Here is a 23,417-nt window from a genome sequence, read left to right on the forward strand (position 1 = left end):
TGTACAAAGAAAAAAGGATGCACAGGAGATCAAAATATTATTTCTGATAAATCAATGGGCCCAAATATATTACTTTTTAATTGAGAAAACCAGTTTCTAAAGATAAAAAACCTCCCAGTAACAGATATTCATCAAACTGCATCAAGAAAGATACAGTATTACTGGTTACATTTCTAAAAACTACTGCAGATTAGTGATTAAAAAAAAAAAGAGAGACTATGTAGTTCAAACATTTTAAGAGACTTGGAATATCTCAAACTAGATTGACACCTTGCAAAAATAAAAGAGAAACCCTGAGCCAGGAGTTAAGATTTTTACTCATATTTTCACTAAAATTCCACAAGCCACAAACTAGGTACCTGCTTCCCACTGAATTCAATGACCATCTACTAGATATTTACTGTGAGCAACCTCAGTCATACTGTAGACAGCCTCTTCCAGCCACCCCCGTCTTTGTCATCTTCTTCAAGATCATGAGAGCAGCAAGTTCTAAGGAAAGGTTGTGATCAGTTATCAGAGCTCTCAGAACAAAACAGTTTTCTAGGGGCTGAACTTTAGAATGGAAAACTTTCAGTACAACCTTCACAGCTCTCTCATTTTCCAATGGCTTCTAAAGCAAAGGTTTAATCATCATTCAAAATGTGGCCTAAATGTTCACCACACGGAAGAGCAGCTTGGAGTGTCTTCCTGACAATCTTATTGCACAACTATTGACTGATGAACAGAAGTTTTCATGACTACAGACATGCAGGCATAAATGTTTCATCTTCGAGTCCAACATCATTCCTATTCCAGGGATCACTGGAGAAGAGACCAGAAGCAGCAACTATTTTACTCATTCAGACTATAGAGTTTCACTGCACACATTAACTTACAATTTTGAAAAAAAAAAAAAAAAAATATATATATATATATATACATATATACAGGGTAGTAGAAAGAAAACTGAGGTTGTTGAGGGCCCAATAAAAGTTGTTCTGTAGCTGTTTGAGAACTTGGCTTTGCCCATTACTTCCCTGGGCCAGAGGAAAACTCCTCCTTAAAATGCTGGAACCTTTCCAAAATATCAATCACAACAGCCCCAGGGACTAATCTGGTAAGAAGAGACTGCATGCATAGTAGCCCGAATAGACACACTATATCATGGCTCAAGTAAGTCTTTCCAAATTTTAATGGTGGAGAAAAGCTGCTTTTATTTTGCTATACTCTCAAGTTCTATGCATTCACTTAAAATAGTTAAAAAAATTTTTCTCCTAATTACTGGTTCTTTCTGTTTGGAAATAGCAGTGGGGTCATTTTGGAGAAGAAAAATGGGCAAGAGGTATCATTTGCACATGATAAAATCCACACTTTTGCCAGTTCTGACAAACCCATACACCGCAAGCAAGTTATGTTCGGATCTGTCGCTAAAGGGTTAACGCCGCAGAGGATGTTAAAAGCAAAAGTCACCTGTCAACGTACTTTAAAAGCACTTTTGCTTCTGAAACATCACCTCCTGCATTTGGAAATGCAACACAACACACTCCAAGTGATCCTAAACCTGTCAACACACAGCGAGGGTAAGCACTACCCCCCGCTCCGTTCCCCCGCAGCAAGTGGCGCCCGACACACTAATCGGCTCCCTTCTGCACCCGCACCCCCACGCCCCCACCCCGGAGTAGAAACAGAGGAGAGAGGGGGTGCAGACTTGCCTCGCCAGGCTGGAGTCACGAGGAAGAAGAGTTTGATACCCCAGAATGATAAACTCCAAAGCACTGAATTCTTCTTCCTAGTAGGGCACGGAGCGTGGGGAAGATGGCCAAGGGGCGCGTGGGAAGAGAGATGACCTATTTTCAACGACCGTTTTTATAACTGGAAAGTGAGGGAGAAGCGGGGCGAGGCGGGGGGCGGGGGCCGGCTAGTCCCCGGCACCCCCGCGGGCGCCTGAGGTGTGAAGAGAGGAACACGAAAGCCACACAGCCCTGGCCCAGGCGGCGGGGTGACGACGGGAAGGAGAGAGGAGAGAGGAAGGAAGCGGGTGCGCGAGCCGGCCGCACGCAGGGCCGAGCCCACGGGCGCGAGAGGGACGGACCCCGGCCCCACCCGGTGGGCGCCGAGGGGCCGGGCATTCCTGCACCTGCTGCCGCCGTCTCGGGGCGGGCGGAGCGGGGACCAGGGGGCCTTGGGCGCCGGGGGGGGGGGTGAACGCGCCCAACCCCCGCCCCCCCCGCCCCAACCCCGGGCAGGGCCGGAGGGCAGAGAGGCCGTGCAGCGCATGCCGACCTCGCCGGACTCCCGGCGCCCAAGGCCCGACCCGCCGGGCCCCCTGGGCGCACACCGCCTCCCGCACTCTGGGCCCACAGAGGGGCCAGCGGGGCGTGGGCCTGACCATGGCCGAGGGCCGCTGGTCCGGGCGTGGGGCGGCCGCGCAGAGCTCCGGGGCTGGCTAGATGGCGGTGGCGGAGGGCAGCGCGAGTCGGCTCCGAGGGCCGCCGCCGGCACTCACCTGCCCACTTTTGCCCCTTCGCGCGGCGGCGGCGGCGCCACACTCCGCCGGGACCCACAAGCCACCTCAGCCAAGCCCCAGGCAGCGGCGGCGGTGGCGGCGGCGGCCGGACGGGAGGGGGCGGGACGGCTGCCTCAGACAGCCCCGCCGCCGCGGCCCAACCCCGCTCCGCCCGCCCCCGGGCCCCGCCCTCGAGCCGCCGCCGCCGCCACCGCCCATTGGCCCGCGATTCAGACGCAGGGGGCGCGGCCCCGCCCCACCGCCCCCTGACCGTTCCTCGCCGGTTCCTCCCCAGCCATTGGACGGGCGAACTCCTGGGTCCGGAGTCGCCAGTTCGGCCCGCCAGCTTCCAGGCCATAATTGGCTAGGCAGAGCCCAGGCCCGAGCGTTGATTGGAGGACCGGAACTCCCCGCCCCCCCTCCCGGGGCCCTCCTCTCGCGCCTCAGTTCCGTTAGCAGGTTCGGTTGCTCCAGAATTCCCTCTCCCCCACCAACCCCCACCCTCCAGGGGGCGGGACCGACGGGATGGGCCCTCTAGCGGGCCCCTCCTTCCTCACGCCGCGACCGCCGACTCGGGGGGCGGGGCCCGGAGGAGACTGGCGGCTCTTTCCTCTTTTGGGAGCGCTAAGTTCTTCTCATTGGCTGACCGGCTTTCCTCCGGTCGCTCATTTTTTTCCGTCATAGACGCAGCGTGATGACGTACATCCCCGACATTCCACGTCCAAGATGGCCGCAGTCGGCAAGGAGAGACGTCGCTAAGGGGCTTACCTCAGGCGAGGGGTGAGTGAGCGACGGACTTCGGGCAGCGCCACTCAAGTCCCGCGTACCTGGAGGTCGGGTTAGGGTATGGCCACCAGCCTCCAGCCTCTGGTGGAGTCTCTCTTCCTGGATTCCGCTTCTCTCCCCTACCCCCCGGTGCGAATCAAAGTTAGCGGGCGATGGCGGGGCTGCGGCTTCCGAGACGCGCTCGGGGAGAGGGTCTGAGGCCCAGGAGCGGGTCAGGGAACCTGGCTCGGACTCTAGAGCAGGTAGCAACACACGAAATGAAAGGCGGTTGTGGTTCAGGGACTTTTTGGAAAGTGGGGAGAAAGGGCAGGGGGTCTTATGCACTCTCACACACTCAGCGATATATCCGCAGACTGTCCACATCTTTCCAGTCATTTCGCAGTGTGCCGGTCCCAGCCTTGGTAAAGCTTGAGTCTTTGCGTATTGTTCCACAGCTAGGATGCTCTGACTTCGGAGTTTGAAGACCGCTGCAAAGAAGGTGGGACTGGAATGAGGAAAACGCACTTCCGCGATTATTAATAGCTCCGTTCTTCCGTTCGCGTCGTGCTTACAGATCCTCTCCAGGGTTGTTTGGTTTGTTACTGGAGGGATTGTTCTTTAAAAGTTGAGGTGTTAAGTCCAGAGGCATATCTCAGAGCTCTCAGATTACCCGCACAAAACATGGTGGTTAACGCTCCCGAAATTTGGCCTGCCAGTTAAAACGGAGCTTTCGCTAAATCTTCTAACATTAGGAACGACTGCTCAGAGCACTTGGTTGAAAGCGGTCTTTTTATGTTTTTAATGGAAACTTGATGATGCTTGGGTAGCTCTAATTCGCTCGTTAGAGATACCTAGCACCATGCCTTGCAATCTTAGCGCTGATGACGGTTTGTATGAGTGATGTTACTAGAGTGAGAGCTGCACAAAGCTCTCTATCCTCAGCACCCAAAATACTGCCAGGATAATCTGTCCATATTGCTTGATGAATGCGTGAAAGTCGTTCAGTCGTGTCCAACTCTTTGCGACCCCCCAGACTATACAGTCTGTGGAATTCTCCAGGCCACGATACGGGAGTGGGTAGCCTTTCCGTTCTCCAGGGGATCTTCCCAACCCAAAGATCGAACCCAGGTCTCCAGCATTGCAGGTGGATTCTTTACAAGCTGAGCCACGAGGGAAGCCCAAGAATATTGGAGTGGGTAGCCTATCCCTTCCCCAGCGGATCTTCCCGACCCAGGAATCGTACCGGGGTCTCCTGCATTGCAGACGGATTCTTTACCAACTGAGCTATCATGGAATGAATGCATGGATGCTGATAGTAGTGGCGATATTCATAGATATTTGACTGGTTAAGAATCTTAGTGTTCTTAGATGCCTGCCTGTTGACTATGAATATAATAGTATGAATATAATAGTTATCCAAGATTTTTTTGGTTTATTTGGAATGACTACCATTGGTGTGTAATGTTAGTGGTTTGTTTTTTTTTAACTGTTGTTTCACTTCGATTCATGCCTGGAAAATCCCATGGACCGAGGAGCCTGGTGGGCTACAGTCCATGGGGTCGCAAAGAGTCAGACACGACTGAGCGACTTCTGTGTGTGTGTGTGTCACTTCGATTATCTTGGGATGCATTGTTGAAAAACATTAGTTGATTCTTGCATAAAAGCATGTTAAACATTTGTTCCATTTTATGGAACTTACTTTGCACCCACAGGCAATAAAGAAACATTCTAATTGTTAATGAGATTGTTATGTCTTAGGCGTCATTTCTAAAATTGAATGTCACAAAGAAAAAATGGTCATGGTTTGGCCTACAAAATAAATTGTTCGTTTATCCCCACAGGAGATTATATTTGAAAGCAATGGGTTTGGTAAGAATACAGAAGAAAAAATGTTTTCTGTTTTTTCTAAAACTGCTGCTGCTAAGTCGCTTCAGTCATGTCCGACTCTGTGCGACCCCATAGACGGCAGCCTACCAGGCTCCGCTGTCCCTGGGATTCTCCAGGCAAGAACACTGGAGTGGGTTGCCATTTCTTTCCCTAAAACTAGGTCAAGACAAAACCGGGAAGGATTAAGGTCAAGGGAATAGTGATTATAAAGAATACTTAATTGGATTAAATCTGATTCGTATTTTCAGGGTCAAATAAACAGTATACCAAAATATTTACAGATAAGATTGTGAAATCATTGTTCATAACACTTGAGGAATCTTCAAAGTGCAGTTAATGATAAATACTGGAGTTCGGTAAATGTGTCAGTTTTTGCAGAGAACCACTGAATGGCTTTGGATGCTAGAGCCAGTTGTCGTCGTTGTTCAGTGCCTCAGTCACGTCAGACTCTTTTGCACTCCTTGGATTGCAGCACACCAGGCTTCCCTGTCCTTCATCGTCTTCTGCAGCCTGCTCCAACTCATGTCTGTTGAGTCGGTGATGCCATCCAACCATCTCATCCTCTGACGTACCCTTCTCTTCTAGCCTTCAATCTTCGCAGCATCAGGGTGTTTTCCAATGAGTCAGCTCTTCACATGAGGTGACTGAAGTATTAGGGCTTCGGCTTCAGCATCAGTCCTTCCAATGAATATTCAGGACTGATTTCCTTTAGGATGGACTGGTTGGATCTCCTTGCAGTCCAAGGGACTCTCAAGAGTCTTCTCTAGCACCACAGTTCAAAAGCTTCAGTTCTTTGGCATTCAGCCTTCTTTATAGTCCAACATTCACATCCTTATATGACTACTGGGAAAACCGTAGCTTTGACTATATGGACCTTTCCCAGCAAAGTAATGTTTCTGCTTTTTAAAAGCAGATGGTATATAGCTTTGTTCATAGTGATGCTTCCTAAGGCCCACTTGACTTCTCATTCCAGGATGTCTGGCTCTAGGTGAGTGATCACACCATTGTGGTTATCTGGGTCATGAAGATCTCTTTTGTATAGTTCTTCTATGTATTCTTGCCACCTCTTCTTAATTACTTTCTGCTTCTGTTAGGTCTATACCGTTTCTGTCCTTTATTCTGTCCATCTTTGCATGAAATGTTCCCTTGGTATCTCTAATTTTCTTGAAGAGATCTCTAGTCTTTCCCATTCTATTGCTTTCCTCTATGTCTTTGCATTGATCACTTAAGAAGGCTTTCTTATCTCTTCTTGTTCTTTGGAACTCTGCATTCAGATATCTTTCCTTTTCTCCTTTGCCTTTAGCTTCTCTTCTTTTCTCAGCTATTTGTAAGGCCTCCTCAGATGACCATTTTGCCTTTTTGCATTTCTTTTTCTTGGGGATGGTTTTGATCACCGCCTCCTGTACAATGTTATGAACCTCCATCTATATTTCTTCAGGCACTGTCTATCAGATCTAATCCCTTGAATTTATTTGTCACTTCCACTGTGTAATCATATGGGATTTGATTTAGGTCATACCAGAATGGTCTGGTGGTTTTCACTACTTTCTTCAATTTCAGTCTGAATTTGGCAATAAGGAGTTCATGATCTGAGCAACAGTCAGCTCCTGGTCTTGTTTTTGCTGACTGTATAGAGCTTCTCTACCTTCGGCTACAAAGAATATAATCAATCTGATCTCAGTATTGACCATCTGATAATGTCCATGTCTTGTCTCGTATTGTTGGAAGAGGATGTTCGCTATGACCAGTGCGTTTTCTTGGCAAAACTGTTAGCCTTTGCCCTGCTTCATTTTGTACTCCAAGGCCAAGCTTGCCTGTTACTCCAGATATCTCTTGACTTCCTGTTTTTGCATTCCGGTACCCTATGATGAAAAGGATATCTTTTTTTGGTGTTAGTTCTAGAAGGTCTTGTAGGTCTTCATTGAACCATTCAAATTCTGCTTCTTTGGCATTAGTGGTTGGAGCATAAACTTGGATTACAGTGATACTGAGTGGTTTACCTTGGAAACTAACAGAGATCATTCTGTCATTTTTGAGATGGTACCCAAGTACTGCATTTCAGACTCTCTTGTTGACTATGATGGCTACTCCATTTCTTCTAAGGGATTCTTGCCCACAGTAGTCGATATATGGTCATCTGAATTAAATTCACCCATTCCGGTCCCTTTTAATTCACTGACTCCTAAAATGTTGATCTTGGCATCTCTTGGCATCTCCTGTTTGACCACTTGCAATTTACCTTGATTAATGGACCTAACATTCTGGGTTACTGTGCAGTATTGCTCTTTACAGCATCAGACTTTACTTGCATCACCAGTCACACCCACAACTGGTCGTTGTTTCCACTTTGGCTCAGCCTCTTCATTCCTTCTGGAGCTATTTCTTTGCTCTTCTCCAGTAGCATATCGGGCACGTACTGACCTGAGGAATTCATCTTTTACCTTTTCATACTGTTCATGTGATTCTCAAGGCAAGAATGCTGAAGTGGTTCACCATTTCCCTTCTCCAGTGGACCACATTTTGTCAGAACTCTCTGCCATGACCCATCTGTCTTAGGTGGCCCTGCAAGGCATGGTCCTACATGGGACATGCTCAGTATATCTTTAATCCAATTTTCTGCTGATGGGTGTGGCTGTGTTCCCTCCCGGTAGTTTGGCCTGAGGTCAAACTGTGGTGGCAGTAATTGGAAAACTGCTAATGGAAACCTCCTTCAAAAGGACTTAGGCCAGCACCCTGCAGTTCCCAGGACTGTTGTATTCAGTGCCCCTGACTGTCAACCCACGCGACCGCCAGGGACTTCTGGGCACTCACAGGCAAGTCTGACTCAGTCCCTTGTGGGGTCCCTGCTCCTTTCTCCTGGGTCCTGGTGCGCACAAGGTTTTGTTTGTGTCCTCTGAGAGTCTGTTTCCCCAGTCCTGTGGAAGTTCTGTATTAAAATCCCACTGGCTTTCAAAGTCAAATTCCCTGAGGGTTCTCAGTCCCTTTGCCAGATCCCCAAGTTGGGAAATCTGCTGGGGCCTAGAACTTTCACAACAGTGCAAGAACTTCTTTGGTATAATTGTTTTCCAGTTTGTGGGTCATCTGCTCAGCAGCTCTGCGGTGGGGCTAATGGCAACTTCCTCCAAGAGGTCTTAGGCCACACGCTGCTCCTCCCGGCTCTGCTGCAGCCAGAGCCCCTGTCCGCACGGCGGCCGCTCCTAATCCACACCTTGCAGGAGACACTCACACACTCAAAGGCAGGTCTGGCTCAGTCTCTTGTGCGGCCCCGGGTCCCGGTGCACACAAGGGTTTTGTTTGTGCCCTCTCAGTGTCTCTGGCGAGTATGAGGTTTGATTCCAAACATGATTTTGCCCCTCCTACCATCTTGTTGGGGCTTCTCCTTTGCCCTTGATGTGGAGTATCTTTTTTTGGTGTGATCCAACATTCTCTTGTCAATGGTTGTTCAGGAGCTAGTTGCAAATTTGGGTGTTCTTGCAGGAGAAGCTGAGCACAGGTCCTTCAGTCCACCATCGAAGTCATACTCCAGAGCTTATTATTAATCTATATTAGGATCTTGAGGATGAGCAAAAAGAGTTTCTGAGTATTTGGAAAAGTAGGCTCATAGCCCCAAACTGGGGGAGCTTCCATTAAAAGAAAGCTAGTGACACAAATCGTATCTCCTTTTGTTACAAGTTTACTAGACTGATGGGGGATAATTTCCTAAGAACACTGAACATAATCCCACTTCATGTAATAGATACCAGAGGTAAATGTACACTGAATAAGGTCTGGTTAGATGGATTTATAGCCATTCAAATTACCAAATCACAAATGTTGATCAACAGGTTGATGTCAACTTGAAAAGAGTTCTTTGGAGATAAAGCTGCAGGGCTCTCTGGTCTTGCTTTCACTCTGGTTAGCACTTTTTTTTGTTACCAACTTTAAATATATGAGGCATGCTTCTCAGATTAATAAATGTATTCAAAATCTGTAGTAGAAGTTTGTTAGATGACACTTAGATTCAACTCATTCTTAAAGGCTGAACTTATAAACCAAAATTAACAAGATGCAGATTTGCCAAGAATTACTGAATTCACAAAAATTTAGTTGTGTGTGTGTTTGAGATGAAGACCTGACTTGGGAGAAAAAAAAAAGGTTGTATGATGTAATGTTCCATTTACAGAAGTGAACTATAAAGTTTTCCCCAGATAGGGGAAAGGTGGTGTTTCGCTCTAATGATAAATTGCGTTTCTCCCATTTACTCACTGTGGAATTAGGCAAGTTGCTTCATGTCTCTTTGGCTCATTTTCTCAGGGATAAATTGTGAGGATAAGAAAGCATAGCTTGCGGGCGTGCTGCAACTCGGCAGACACACAGTGGGCATGTTGGTGAATATTAGTATATTCATTCATAGTATGCAGATCATATGGGGAATGTTGTTTTCCACATTGATTGCTAATGTTTAGGGAGGCTCTTGAAATACTAAAAGCCACATTGAGAAAACAGAGCTGTTTCTTTACCCAAAAGAGAAAGGAAAAGAAAAATTGTCTTCACATATTTCAAAGTCAATCAGTAGATGAGGGAAAGGTATTTTCAAGGCCTAGGCGGCTAGGTGGGAGCTACAAAGTTGTTGAAAGGTAGATTTCATTCATTCATTATTCTGCGCCATTTATGTACCAGATCCCGGGGATGAATAGAACAGATAAAAATCAATAGAAGGTTAATGCAAAAGTAATGTAAAAACCAGTTATTGATACCTAGCAATACCGTAGGCTGCTTTGTCAACTATTAAGGTCCCAGTGGAAATGGCGAATTGAAGGTGAATGACCAAACGTTACTGTTTAGAGGCAGTCTGTGTACCAGAAGAGAAAATTGAGTAGTGACCTTTATAGTTGATTCCAGTTTGTAAGTATCCATAATTCTAAATGTTGAAAATGCATTTAATCTTTTCTCAGTTAAAGTGATACATTTAAAGCACATTCCTGAAAGATGTTGTTAAAATGCCTTAACATGCCGCTTGTTTACAGAGAGAATTTTACTTTGTGGAGCTCATAAATCTCTCCATCATTTTCACAGTAGTCATGAACTGCTAATGAGAAAATTTAGAACTCTAGAGTCTTGTGAAAAAAAAAAATTGAAGAGTAATAGGGAACAGGCTTCTAGAACCGAGGTTGGAACTGTTTCGGGAGTGACTGATTTAGAGGACTGTCTCTATTCTGTTTATGTGACTTATTTTCTCTGTGTTACGCCTGTTCATCCTGTCCTGGAGTCTAACAGCACATAGGGTAGATTATTAGCATGCGTTTTGGCGATGACAGCAGGGTAAAATGGGTTTGAATTCTTTTCCATCCCTATTTAATCCCTAGTGGACTGTTCCTGATCCTTTTTTTCCACTCTGTCCCTCTCTTCTCAGCAGAAGTCTTGGCACTTCCCAAAGAGAATGGAGATGCTGTCTTATGATTTATTTTCTCCCCCTTAAATGATTTTTTAAAATATCTTTCTCACACTCTTCCTTCCCTCTGTCTCAGAGAAAAAGCAAGCTCTTTTTTTATTATCCCTAGGCTTTTTATTATCTCTTGGCCCCTTAACCACGCAGTGGCTTGCTCAGCCTCTTCTAGTGACTCCTTCTGGCTACCGACATCGTTCATTCTCCTCTATGCTGAAGAAACAATAACCTGTTTTTTAGCCTGTTCATTTTTTATCACCCATACAGTTTTCCTTCTGCCCTACTGCACCTCCAGAAAGTTTCTTCTATTTACACATGTGTATATGTCTGCTTTATTGAGATAACAATTCACGTATCATACAAATCACCCATTTAAAAAGGTACAAGTCAGTGAGTTGTGCACCCACCACTACACTGAACTTTTAATGTTTCATAACTAACCACCAGTCCTAGTAGCCTTTTCTTTTTTCCTGTCCTTTGATTTTTCTTTAGCATTTGTTGCTGTTGGCTAGTGCCTCTTGGAGAAGGCAATGGCACCCACTCCAGTGCTCCTGCCTGGAGAATCCCATGGACGGAGGAGCCTGGTGGGCTGCAGTCCATGGGGTCGCTAAGAGTCGGACACGACTGAGCGACTTCACTTTCCCTTTCACTTTCATGCATTGGAGAAGGAAATGGCAACCCACTCCAGTGTCCTTGCCTGGAGAATCCCAGGGACAGGGGAGCCTGGTGGGCTGCCATGTATGGGGTCGCACAGAGTTGGACACGACTGAAGCAACTTAGCAGCAGCAGCAGCAGTGCCTCTTACTTAAAGCTGGTGTTCCCTTGATTTCTTATGTAATTAAGGGTGGAAATTTCCCTACCTTTTGACCATTCCTTCCCTTTCTGTCCTTCCTGCTTCTTAAAGTTCTTCAGAGTTGTGTCCCTGTCTTCACGCTCCATCCTTCTGTCTATGAACATGATGTTACCTGTCACGTCTATGTAGGTGAATCCCAAGTAGATGAATCCTTTCTAGAGTTCAGTAGCCCTGTTTATGGGTCTGGTGGTTATTTCTGCACAAGTATCTAGTAATTATAGAACCACATTCTTTCCCTCCTCTATCGAAACCAACTTTTTTTTTCACACTTAAAACATAGTAAATTAACTGAAAGTCAAAGTCGCTCAGTCGTGTCTGACTCTTTGCGACCCCATGGACTATACAGTCCATGGAATTCTCCAGGCCAGAATACTGGAGTGGATAGCCTTTCCCTTCTCCAGGGGATCTTCCCAACCCAGGGATCGAACCAAAGTCTCCTGCATTGCAGGCGGATTCTTTATTAGCTGAGCCACAAGGAAAGCCCAAATTAACTTCACTCTCAGAGAAGGTAATGTTAAAGAGAAAAATGGGGAGGAGAAAGAGTTTTGTTAACTATACTTCAATTTAAAAAACAAAACTCTTTCTCTTCCCCATTTTTCTCTTCAATATTACCCTTCTCTGAGAGTAAACTCGAGTCCTCTCTTGCTGTTCTTTGCCTCGTGGCCAATTGTGATGCCTGTCTTTCTCCCAAGGCCATTTGTGGGGCCGAGGCCTGGTTAGGCATAGTTTCAGCAGCTGTTATAGTCTTCTGACTGGTCTTCCTTCAGCATGTCTCTAAACTGCCCCTGAGGCATCACTTCCCCCCACTTACCATGCTTTATTGTTTTCCTTGACACTGGGACTCCCTGACGGACACTGACATATCTGTTTCTCTTTGTGTCTGCCTAGAATGTAAGCTTCTGGTGGGGTTGAGAGCTTGCCTCTCTTGTTTTCTGTCATGTCATTGAGGCCTGGCTCATAGTAAATGTGCAGAAAACATTTGAATAAATATAGAGACATATTTGAATGAATATGAGGAAAATATTTGAATGAACATGGAGAACTGTTATTTTAATATGTTTTAAAGACTCCCAACTAGTGTACTGTGAATAAATTACAGATATGCTGAGATGTCTGTCCCCTCAGGCAACTGGCCAGTTTCCCTCTGCTCTACAAGAATGCACGAGAATGTTTATTACGATTATTAATAATTGAAAACCAGAGACATCTCAAGTGTTCATCCACAATCGGTTCAGTTCAGTCGCTCAGTTGTGTCCGACTCTTTGCGACCCCATGAATTGCAGCACGCCAGGCCTCCCTGTCCATCACCAACTCCCGGAGTTCACTCAAACTCATGTCCATTGAGTCGGTGATGCCATCCAGCCATCTCATCCTCTGTCGTCCCCTTCTCCTCCTGCCCCCAATCCCTCCCAGCATCAGGGTCTTTTCCAATGAGTCAACTCTTCACATGAGGTGGCCAAAGTATTGGAGTTTCAGGTTCAACATCAGTCCTTCCAATGAACACCCAGGACTGATCCCCTTTAGGGTGGACTGGTTGGATCTCCTTGCAGTCCAAGGGACTCTCAAGAGTCTTCTCCAACACCACAGTTCAAAAGCATCAATTCTTCGGCGCTCAGCCTTCTTCACAGTCCAACTCTCACATCCATACATGACCACAGGAAAAACCATAGCCTTGATTAGATGGACCTTTGTTGGCAAAGTAATGTCTCTGCTTTTGAATATGGTATCTAGGTTGGTCATAACTTTCCTTCCAAGGAGTAAGCGTCTTTTAATTTCATGGCTACAGTCATCATCTGCAGTGATTTTGGAGCCCCCCAAAATAAAGTCTGACACTGTTTCCACTGTTTCCCCATCTATTTCCATAGAAAACCATTATATTCACAGAATAGAATACTGTGCAGCAGAGCGTGTCAGCTTCAGTGCAGTTAATCCCTTGTTGTGAGAGATTCTTCTGTGCGTTAGGAAAGTGCTCAGCTATACTCATGACCTTAGCCACTGGATGCCAGCAGCAGCTCCCAGTTAGGATAGGCCCACCAAAACATTGCCACGTGCACGTGCCAAAACACGTGCCTGGGGGCGAGCTCACCCCAGGTTGAAACCCCTGCTGTGTAATGATGAGAATGCAACAAGGACGAGCCCCACACGCATAGTACTGAGCAGAAGAAGCCAGTTGTAAGAGAGTGATAGTATCTCATTCCACATCCTTTAGAAACAGGAAAGACTATCAGATGGGAACAGAAGTCAAGACGGTGGTTATCTTTCCGGAGGTGGTGATTAGGAGAGGAATGAGAACTGCTGGGGTTTTAGTAATGTTCTACTTAGCAACTGGATGGTGCTACACAAACATGTTCGTGTTGTGAAATTCATAAGCTCTACACTTAAAATGGGTTTACTTTTCTTTTTGTATACTATAATGCTCTTAAGGCTGGCTTCTGAGTCCTTTTGTAACTTTGACTTTTAGGACTCCGGAGCTAGCCTGAAAGAGCTGTTTCCCGTGGCTGTAAACTGGACCAGTGGGAGCAGCAGATAATGGTAGTGGTGGGATTATAACTCAAAGAATAAGATAAGTATTGATGAGCCCATCCTTGTTTAAATAAATGATCAAATAAATAAATGAGGGAGAGAAGGAACAAATCTTTCTTACAAAAGAACTCCAAGTGATGTTGAAGGAAGGAAAGAAATAGAAATTACTAGAACACCACAGTAAAAATTGCAGGCAAGATCCTCAGAGGAATGCTAAAATTAATAGCTGATATTTCTGGAGAAACAGGTACTTTGCATACTGCTTTGCATTGCAAAATATCCCCACGCCCGCCCAAAGACGTAGCCATTCATACTGCAGTAGTTTTGATACAGGTCCACACACATTCTTCAGCACAACTCCTTCAGGCAGTGGCGCTTAATTCCCTTATTTCCCTTACCCTAGAGTGTGGCCTGGACCTTGGGGCTCACTTTTAAAGAATAGAAGATAGAAAGTGAGAAATAGTGACTTAGAGTGAGAAGCTGGCAGACCCCATCGTAACAAATGAGCACAGTAAAGCAGCAGTAAAGCAAGTCGTTCTGCATCACTGTCTCCTCGAGTGGTGTGATGAGAAGGGCACTTTATGACGCTCTTCCTCAGAATTCCAGTCTATTGATAGGAAAATATCAGACAGACCTAAATCAAGACAGTTATTAGCTTCTAGTACTCTTCAAAACTAGGAGGGTCAAGATAAACAAGGAAAACATGAGAAGCATTAGAAGATACTAAGGAAATGTGAGCCCCCGAATGCAATGTAGCATCCTGGATTAGATCCTGGAATGGAAAAGAAGTTTTTGGAAAAATTAAAAATCCATATCAAGGCTATATAGTGTAGTTAGTAAGTTTCCAAAATTGATTTTTTTTAAGGGAAGCTGGTTTAGGATATACGAAAATTCATCTTTACAACCGTCTTTACAACTATTCTATAAATGTAAAATTATTTTTAAATAAAAAGTTGTTTTTAAGTGAAAGCCTTATAAAAGGATGTACTCAGAGAAATCTCATTCCCATCCCAGTTCTTTACATTCTGTTCTCCCGTTCCCTATTGGTAACCAGTTTTTTTATTAGTTTTTTTTTTTTTTTTTTAAAGTAAAGATCTCTATTCTTACTTCCCGTCTTTTCTTACATAGATACATACTAATGTTAGTAACCATGTATGCTGATCCTGGAAATTTCTCCACACCCATAATTAAAGATCTTTCTCAATCTGTCATAATAGCTGCATGGCACGCCATTTGTGTTAATGTACCATATTATTCAGCTAGTGCCCTAATGATGGGCATTTCGTTGTCTACAGTTTTTGCTGTTATAAACAATACTTTGATCTTGTGCACCTTTGTCTCCTATCTGTGATGATATTGTCTGAGTGGATACTTGGAAGTGGAACTGCTAAATCAAAGAGCAGATGCCGTTGCCATTTTGTTACATATTGCCAAATTCCCCTCTGTGAGAGTCGTTCGTTCCGTTTTGTACCCCCACCAGCAGCATGTGAGATTACTTGCTTTTCTCCAGCCTTGCCAGCAGAATATATTGTCAAACTTTTGGGCTTTTTGCCAATCTGATGGGTGAGAAATGATATCTCAGTACGACATCTGATATATATACCATTTTCTGGGTATATTATAAGATAAAGCAAATATATAAATGGTACAACTGAAGATCAAGTTTTTCAATGCAAAGAAAACATATAGATAGATACACACACATATATAAATGAGATCAAAGATTAAAAAAAACCCAACTCTTGATTTTTGCTAAGCATCTGATTTTGAGCTCTTCGTATATACTGAAGCTTTAGTAAACCAGTCTCCCCTGGCCCTCATCCATTGCCCAGTTCAGTTACACAGAGCGTAAAATTAGTTCAAGAAGATTACTTGTCTCCAGGTAGTACTTCATTCTTCCTGTTGGAGGAAGACCACATTCTCTTTAGAGCTCGCAGGTGCAAGGAGAGCGGTCCACCCCCTGTCGCTTTTCCGACCAGAAGTAGGGTTTCCAGAAGTTAGGTTTCCAGAGCCTGGCTGCCCGGATGCTATTTTCTTGCTGAACCAGACCAGTCTGGTTCTAGCTGCCTCTTTAGAACCTTTTGTCTGCCCTGTATGAAAATTCCTGTTTTCTGATCCAATTTACAAATAATTTACATATTACAATGATCTCTAGGTGAGAATCCTTATTTATTGTTTTCTTTTCTCAGCTTAGAGGTTTTAGAGAATTTCTTCATTCTGAATGAAAGAGAAGAGGATGAGAAAGCAAGAAAAATTTAAAGGTACTTCTCTCACTTGTAGACACCTCCCTTCACCCTCTCACCCCAGATCACTACACCCATTTGATCTACATTGCTCTGTTCAGTGGCTTGTTCAGATATTAATTCATCCAGTATGGTGGCTTTTCTAAGTGAAAGTACCTAAATGGAATCAAGTAAACTCCAAAATCACTGCAGATGGTGACTGTAGCCATGAAATTAAAAGACGCTTACTCCTTGGAAGAAAAGTTATGACCAACCTAGATAGCATATTCAAAAGCAAAGACATTACTTTGCCAACAAAGGTCCATCTAATCAAGGCTGTGGTTTTTCCTGTGGTCATGTATGGATGTGAGAGTTGGACTGTGAAGAAGGCTGAGCGCTGAAGAATTAATGCTTTTGAACTGTGGTGTTGGAGAAGACTCTTGAGAGTCCCTTGGACTGCAAGGAGATCCAACCAGTCCATTCTGAAGGAGATCAGCCCTGGGATTTCTTTGGAAGGACTGATGCTAAAGCTGAAACTCCAATACTTTGGCCACCTCATGTGAAGAGTTGACTCATTGGAAAAGACCCTGATGCTGGGAGGGATTGGGGGCAGGAGGAGAAGGGGACGACAGAGGATGAGATGGCTGGATGGCATCACTGACTTGATGGACATGAGACTGAGTGAACTCCAGGAGTTGGTGATAGGGAGGTCTGGCTTGCTGCGATTCATGGGGTCACAAAGAGTCAGACACGACTGAGCGACTGAACTGAACTGAAACTAAAAAAGGGAAAATTTGATTGGATGCTAGATGGAAGAAATGGATAATTTTGGAGCATAAGTCTTTGGGGTTAGGACAGACGTAGTTTTTACTGAAGAACAGAATGTAGACCAGCATGAGGGAGCTAGGTCTAATGAAGAAAGGCAGAAAGAAATGAGACAAATGCTCTTCCTTTTAAGCTGTGAAATATGGGATTTATCATACTACAGGTCACTTAAGTGTTAAATTGTGTTTGGAGATGAGCCTGGTCTTCTAAATGCTGATAAGTAGTGTGTCTTCTATTGGAAATTTTATCAAGTACAAATCTATGATTGTAGATTGTTTATAATAATGGAGATTGTTTAATGTGAGGTATCCCTTTCCAACATTACTTCTTCTCTTTTTCTCAGGATTCTAACATTTTTCCGAAAGTCTTTTGGAAAGACCAAGTCTACTTCAATAAATGAAGGAGAATAAAGAAAATTCAAGCCCTTCAGTAACCTCAGCAAACCTGGACCACACAAAACCATGTTGGTACTGGGATAAAAAAGACTTGGCTCATACACCCTCACAGCTAGAAGGACTTGATCCAGCCACTGAGGCCCGGTACCGCCGAGAAGGGGCACGGTTCATCTTTGATGTGGGCACACGTTTGGGACTGTATCCTGTTTCTGGAATCTACAATGGATGGGCTCCCCATCACCACCACCACCAAGAATTAAATTAGGCATTATAGATGAAAGAGTAACATCCCTGACTAAAACAGCTTTTAAATATCTTTCTTATTTAAATGCTACTTCAGATTTGCCTGGCTCCTTAGGGGGTTTCTGTTTCCTTTTTGCCACTTAAATGTGTAGAGCCACTGAGCTTGCGGCCACCGGTCTGGAAAGTAGCACCCACCCACTGATGGCAGATGAAGTGTATCTAAGGATAGTGAAGCCCTGCCTTATGAAAGCTCCCCAGGCAGCTCAGTGGTGAAGAGTCCACTTGCCAGTGCAGGAGATGCAGGTCCAGTCCCTGGGCTGGGAAGGTCCCTGGAGGAGGGCGTGGCAACCCACTCCAGTGTTCTTGCCTGGAAAATCCCATGGACAGGCCTCGCAGGCTGCCGTCCATGGGGTCGCAGGGCGCCAGACACGACTGAGAGCACAGCACGCACACTGTTAAAGCACAGCCGCAGCTCGCAGCACAGTCCTGACACCTCGAGACGCCCATTCATCTGCTTTGTCACTGATAATATTTGCTTTCCCACTTCTCTTGTTATTGTTTACTTTTATTGTTTTTCTGCATTTAATGAAGACATAACTCTTGGCCAAAGTCCTTAACCAGAACAACAGACACTATGACACCCTGGCAACTGGAATAATTTATTTTCATCGCTTCTATATGTTCCATTCCTTCAAGCAATTTCCAAGATATGTAAGTATTTTAATTATATTGTAATTCTTTATCATGTGTTATTATTTCTGCATAGTTCAGTGGACAGATTGTAGCCTCTCTTTTTATTATATTTTCCAGGAAGTATTCATTTTTTTACGGTACATACTATATATAAACAAAATCAAGTTCAAACTTTGTTTTTTCCCAACTAACTATTAAAATATTTTTTGACTTTTTTATTTAGGTCGATATGAGCCATAATCGTGTAGTTCTTAGTGTGCTTACTTCCTTGTTACTTTTCTCAAGATTGGCCTTACGGTTGAGACCCAGCAAAGGCAAATGGCCTAGGAGTTCTTTGTTCCATGTCAGTGAGTCTTCAGTTACTTTTTAAACCTGCCCTGTGGAGGTTCCACCTCCAGTAGTTTCCGGTCCAGGACAGCTGATCTGATGAGTACGAAGCACACGTAGAGAGCGAGGCCGTTGGAGAGGCACCAGAGACTAGCGCTCCAGGGGAGGGGTTCACTGCATCCTGGGGAAATCGGGGGAGATGCCAGGGAGGAGGGGCCAGCCCGGAGTCAAGCCTTGGCAGTGAGTGGGACCTTGCTGTGCTGAGATAGATAGAGCAGTCGTCCACCAGAAACCAGCCTGATCCAAGCTCTGGGGGAGGCGTGCAGCCAGCCAGGAGGCCCGTGGGCAGGAAGGGCATGGTGGCACTCTGGGTGGGAAAGTAGTCCGAGCTAGACTACTGTGGGCCTTGAATTCCAGACCGGGGAACTGTGACTTTAGTAGGTCAGCTGACACGATGGGAGAGTCTTATGAAGAAGACTAAATTAGACATAACAGGAAGTTAGTCTGCTGGGGCTTCTTCCTTTTGCTGAGATTTACTCAGTTCTGCACACATCTCTTCCTCACTAGTTTGTGATACTCTCAGAGGAGAGACCATGTCAGGATCCACTTTGTACTCCAGCATGGCACCTGACTGCTGTGTTACGTGTGGTCAGGATTCTGTGAATGGAGGGGCACGTAGAAGAGCAAGCAGGCAAAGGAAAGCTGGAGACAGAGCAGTGAGAAGGTCGCTGTGATGGAGGAGCTGGGCCTGGAGTCAGGCAGCAGGAGGAAGGAAGGAGAACTCGGGCCGTGGTACGGGGTGAACGCTCTCTAGCAAGGCTACTGGGCAGGGAGGCAGTGTCTCTAAGAGCACAGCATGAAAAGAAAGTTTGTTTCTATGACTTCTTCCGTCTACATGATTTACATGGCATTTTATTCAGAAAACTGTATTTAAGATAATTTGTGAAGCCAAATTGGAGGTCGCAGGGTGGAATGTTTGTATGTGGACTTTGCTTCAAGCTTTTAGAGTGCCCTAGTGTTTGTGAATGAGAAGAGCAAGGCAGGAAGGGAGGCGCCCCGGTTGTTGAGAAGGCCCCACATCTTTCTGTTTCTGGGTGAGCCTTGATAGTGAGATCAAGAGCTTTTGTCTTCCTTTCAGGTAACAGGAGCTTGTTGTCTCTTTCTGGCTGGGAAAGTAGAAGAAACACCAAAAAAATGTAAAGATATCATCAAAACAGCACGGAGTCTATTAAATGATGTACAATTTGGCCAGTTTGGAGATGACCCAAAGGTAAGAATCATAACTTCCTGTGCTCAGGTCTTGATTCCTCAGGGCAGCATTAAGGCAGAGTTCCTTGTGTTGACAATGGCTGTGGCCCCAGTGTCTGCCAGTCCCTGGAATCCTTAAGAGGCCCTTATACAGAGGACGCTCTTCCTTGCTTCTGTGAGTAAGCAGCGGGGATAACGTGCCCTACACTTAGGTGGCAGCCACTGATGTGCTTTGTTGGCTTCGGAGCCCTTCAGGAGCAACAGCACACGGAAGCGGTAGGAGCAGAGTTCTCTCGTGGCCATTAGCACTCTTAGGCCCAGAAGCAGTTTGGCTTCTCGGGTTCATCTCTAGCCGGCTTCTGGGTAGAAGGAAGTACAGGTGCTGTATGTACACGTGCTGCGTGTCTTCTGCTTCCCAAGGGTGGTGGAAGATACGGACATTTGCAGACACCCAGATTAACAGACTATCCATCTTGTCCCTTTCCCACAACACCTGCTACTGTCAGGAAATGGTGGCAAAATAATTGTACACATTCTTCTATTATTTTCTAAAAAGACCATTTTCAGGGATTGGTAGCAGCTTTCCTTCTTCCCTGTTCTTGTCAGGATCTCCCATTATGGTCCTTATAGCACTGATGAGAGTTATCCTTTATGACATTTATCACAGCTCATAATTATGTAGATTTTTTTAACCAGGTCATCACACAAAGAGTATTCCTTTTCTCAGTTGTAGTCTGTAAGAGCTCAGACCCTGTCTGTTCTGCCTGGTGCCTAGTGTTCTCTCCTGGCTGGATAGAGTAGACGTTCAGTAGACTAAATGACAGACTGAGATTGTGGGGAGAAACTAAGAATCACAGAAATGCAGAGCTGACCCAGACACAGATGTTTGGCGCACCCACGGCCCCATTTCTCCTAGTCAGCTGGTGTTGCTTCCCATGGCAGTCACCCTCCCTGCACCCCACAGAATCTGTGTGTGATTATAAAACACGTGTCTGTTAGTTTTCCTTCTCGCTTCAAGGAGGTGACAGAGGCCAGAATGCTTTTGCACATCCTGTTTTTGCGCTAAATGGTGGTCTTTTGTGTAAGTATTGTCAGTGTGGGTAACCCTGTCCCTTGAACTTATTTATAAATCCGTTCACCTGTTTATAAAAATGTGAATCTATGAGAAATTCATAACTAACAACGGTCAAAAATGTATTTTATGAAAGTAATGTAGCATCGGATATTTCTGATGCCATAGGTTTTTGATTTTCATGGAGCACAGAGACTTTTGTAGAAATGGATTGTGCTTTGGTCAGGTCTGATCACAGGGGCAGAAGGACCCTCTGGCTCACGAGCCATGGTTACTTGGGGGGAGTTGCAAAGACCTGGACGCTGCAGCCACTGGTGTGTGTTGTCCAAGACACCTTTGGAGGAGTCCTCTTCTACTTTCGACCTTAACCCCCTGTACCAGCACATCAGGAACCTGAGACCCTGACTAGGCACAGCGAGGCAGAAGTTCTGCAGCTCAGTGCCCTGCTACTGCTGCTGCTAAGTCGCTCCAGTCGTGTCCGACTCTATGCGACCCTATAGACGGAAGCCCACTAGGCTCCGCCATCCCTGGGATTCTCCAGGCAAGAACACTGGAGTGGGTTACCATTTCCTTCTCCATTGTATGAAAGTGAAAAGTGAAAGTGAAGTCGCTCAGTCGTGTCCGACTCTTAGCGACCCCATGGACTGCAGCCTACCAGGCTCCTCCATCCATGGGATTTTCCAGGCAAGAGTACTGGAGTGGGGTGCCATTGCCTTCTCTGGGCTCAGTGCCCAGAAGCCAGCAAGTGGGGAGTGGCCATGCTCATCAAGCTTTTGAGGCAGGCCAGCTTGACCCACGGGGTGGAGGGGCTTTGTAGCCCACACTGCTTTCTCACATACAGTCTCCCTCTGCCTGACTGGGTGTCGGGGCCGAAGGAAAGAACCTGGGTCTGGGAGTGGTGAGGACACTGACAGGCGCTGTCTCGATGGAGAAGAGAGGAGGGCGGATTGGAGGGAGGCCACGTGAGCACGTAAGAAAAACAGGGTCCTGAATCGTGTCCTAATAAACTTGGCCCAAACTGTGTGATTTCTCCCTGTTTCGTTAATATCTCATGTACTCGACAAACACTTGTTCCAGGCTCTGTGTTAATCACTAGACATAGGTAGCAGTAGGGCTTCCCTCATAGCTCCATCAGTAAAGAATCTGCCTGAAGTGCAGGAGACCTGGGTTCGATCCCTGGGTCAGGAAGATCTCCTGGAGAAGGAAAGGGCAACCCACTCCATATCCTTGCCTGGAAAATCCCATGGACAGAGTAGCCTGGTAGGCTTCAATCGATGGGGTCACAAAGAGTTGGTCACGAACTGAGCGACCAACACTCACAGGTAGCAAAACAGGCATGGCCTTTGCTCGCATGGATTTTACAGTCGAGCGGTGGGACAGATTTTATAATCAAATATTCAGATAGCCAGTGATCTGCTTATGAGTTGTGATAAATGGTGTGAAAGGTTATTAAAAGGTGTGGTGAGGGCTTTCCATCTGGGAACCCAGGCAGGTGCTCCAGACAAGTGCTCCAGACAAGTAGTGTGGGGCCGAGGGAAAGCTCCCCGAGGGATGATGTTGGCACCCAGACCTGTAATTATCCCTTTAATTGAGTATCTGAAACACAAAGGAAGGCCAGGCCTTGAGCTGTCTCATAATACTATGCTGCATGGCCTACAGTCTGGACACTTGTTAAAAGAGCATTTCCAAATTTAGAGGACACTGTGACGCTTCTGGGAAACAGGTGGGGGCAAAAATGCTGAGGGATTGGGGTGGAGGAGACAGTGATGGTGGCATCTTTTTTTTTTTCATACTGTATAAAAGTGTTAAGACTTGAAAAAACTTTCCTGAGAGAACACTTGGGAAACTTGGGTGGAAGCACATTCGCCCTGCCTGCCCTGCCATCTGGAATAACTCTCTTGATAGAATTCTCTGCATCCTGTGAACTGACACCATACTTGAACCTAAAACCAGTTATCTACATGGCTTCTCTTCCCAGAGTTAACAGATTTATGTAACTGTTAACGATGAGATTGTCAGTCTCTCGAAAACCCTCTCTTCTTCAACTCAAACAAGTGATTCTAACTGTTCTTGCCACACAGAGCATATTGATAGTATTTTACAATTGAAATACTATGTGAAACTGTCTTAATGTAAGTGCTCAGTCAGGCTGTACAGCGGTTGTATTTATGGGTCCTGTTTATTAACTAGTTAGGAAGTATAATCAAAAGAGATCCCATTTACAATAACAGCAGTAAAATAATATATCTAGGAATAAACCTTAAAAGAAATTTATAAAAACCATGTTGGGGCTGGGAGACTTTAGAACTATGAAAGGACTAGAAAGAAGATTTTCATAAACAAATTTTTGATAGGAAGATAGTGTAATTAAGAGGTCCATTATATAAATCAGTGAGTTCCCAATCAGAACATAGTGGCCTTCATTTTTTCTAGAACAGTACCAAATAAAATGAT

The 23,417-nt window shown here is 45.4% G+C and overlaps 2 protein-coding genes across 12 annotated transcripts in view; one reads left to right on the forward strand and one right to left on the reverse strand.

Annotated features, from left to right (window-relative positions):
• The window catches only part of SETD3 (SET domain containing 3, actin N3(tau)-histidine methyltransferase), a 78,381-nt gene extending 75,726 nt beyond the window's left edge, over positions 1-2,655 (reverse strand). For 2 of the 7 annotated variants that reach the window (XR_009732189.1, XM_061395292.1), the window contains exon 1: positions 2,486-2,603. The gene's annotated coding sequence lies outside the window, so the exon portion shown is untranslated. Of the gene's footprint in view, positions 1-2,485 lie in introns of all 7 variants that reach the window. The other 5 variants (XM_061395287.1, XM_061395288.1, XM_061395286.1 and 2 more) reach the window with 4 other exon arrangements.
• Positions 2,656-2,774: 119 nt separating this feature from the next.
• CCNK (cyclin K) overlaps positions 2,775-23,417 on the forward strand; it is a 30,310-nt gene continuing 9,667 nt past the window's right edge. For 2 of the 5 annotated variants that reach the window (XM_061395294.1, XM_061395298.1), the window contains exons 1-6: positions 2,775-2,944; positions 3,170-3,265; positions 16,128-16,199; positions 17,329-17,578; positions 18,253-18,334; positions 19,782-19,913. In XM_061395294.1, coding sequence (XP_061251278.1) covers positions 17,382-17,578; positions 18,253-18,334; positions 19,782-19,913 — 411 coding nt within the window. In that variant the 5' untranslated portion in view covers positions 2,775-2,944; positions 3,170-3,265; positions 16,128-16,199; positions 17,329-17,381. Of the gene's footprint in view, positions 2,945-3,169; positions 3,266-13,876; positions 13,948-16,127; positions 16,200-17,328; positions 17,579-18,252; positions 18,335-19,781; positions 19,914-23,417 lie in introns of all 5 variants that reach the window. The other 3 variants (XM_061395296.1, XM_061395297.1, XM_061395295.1) reach the window with 3 other exon arrangements.

Source organism: Bos javanicus, chromosome 21, assembly GCF_032452875.1.
Source record: "Bos javanicus breed banteng chromosome 21, ARS-OSU_banteng_1.0, whole genome shotgun sequence".
Classification (NCBI taxonomy): domain Eukaryota; kingdom Metazoa; phylum Chordata; class Mammalia; order Artiodactyla; family Bovidae; genus Bos; species Bos javanicus.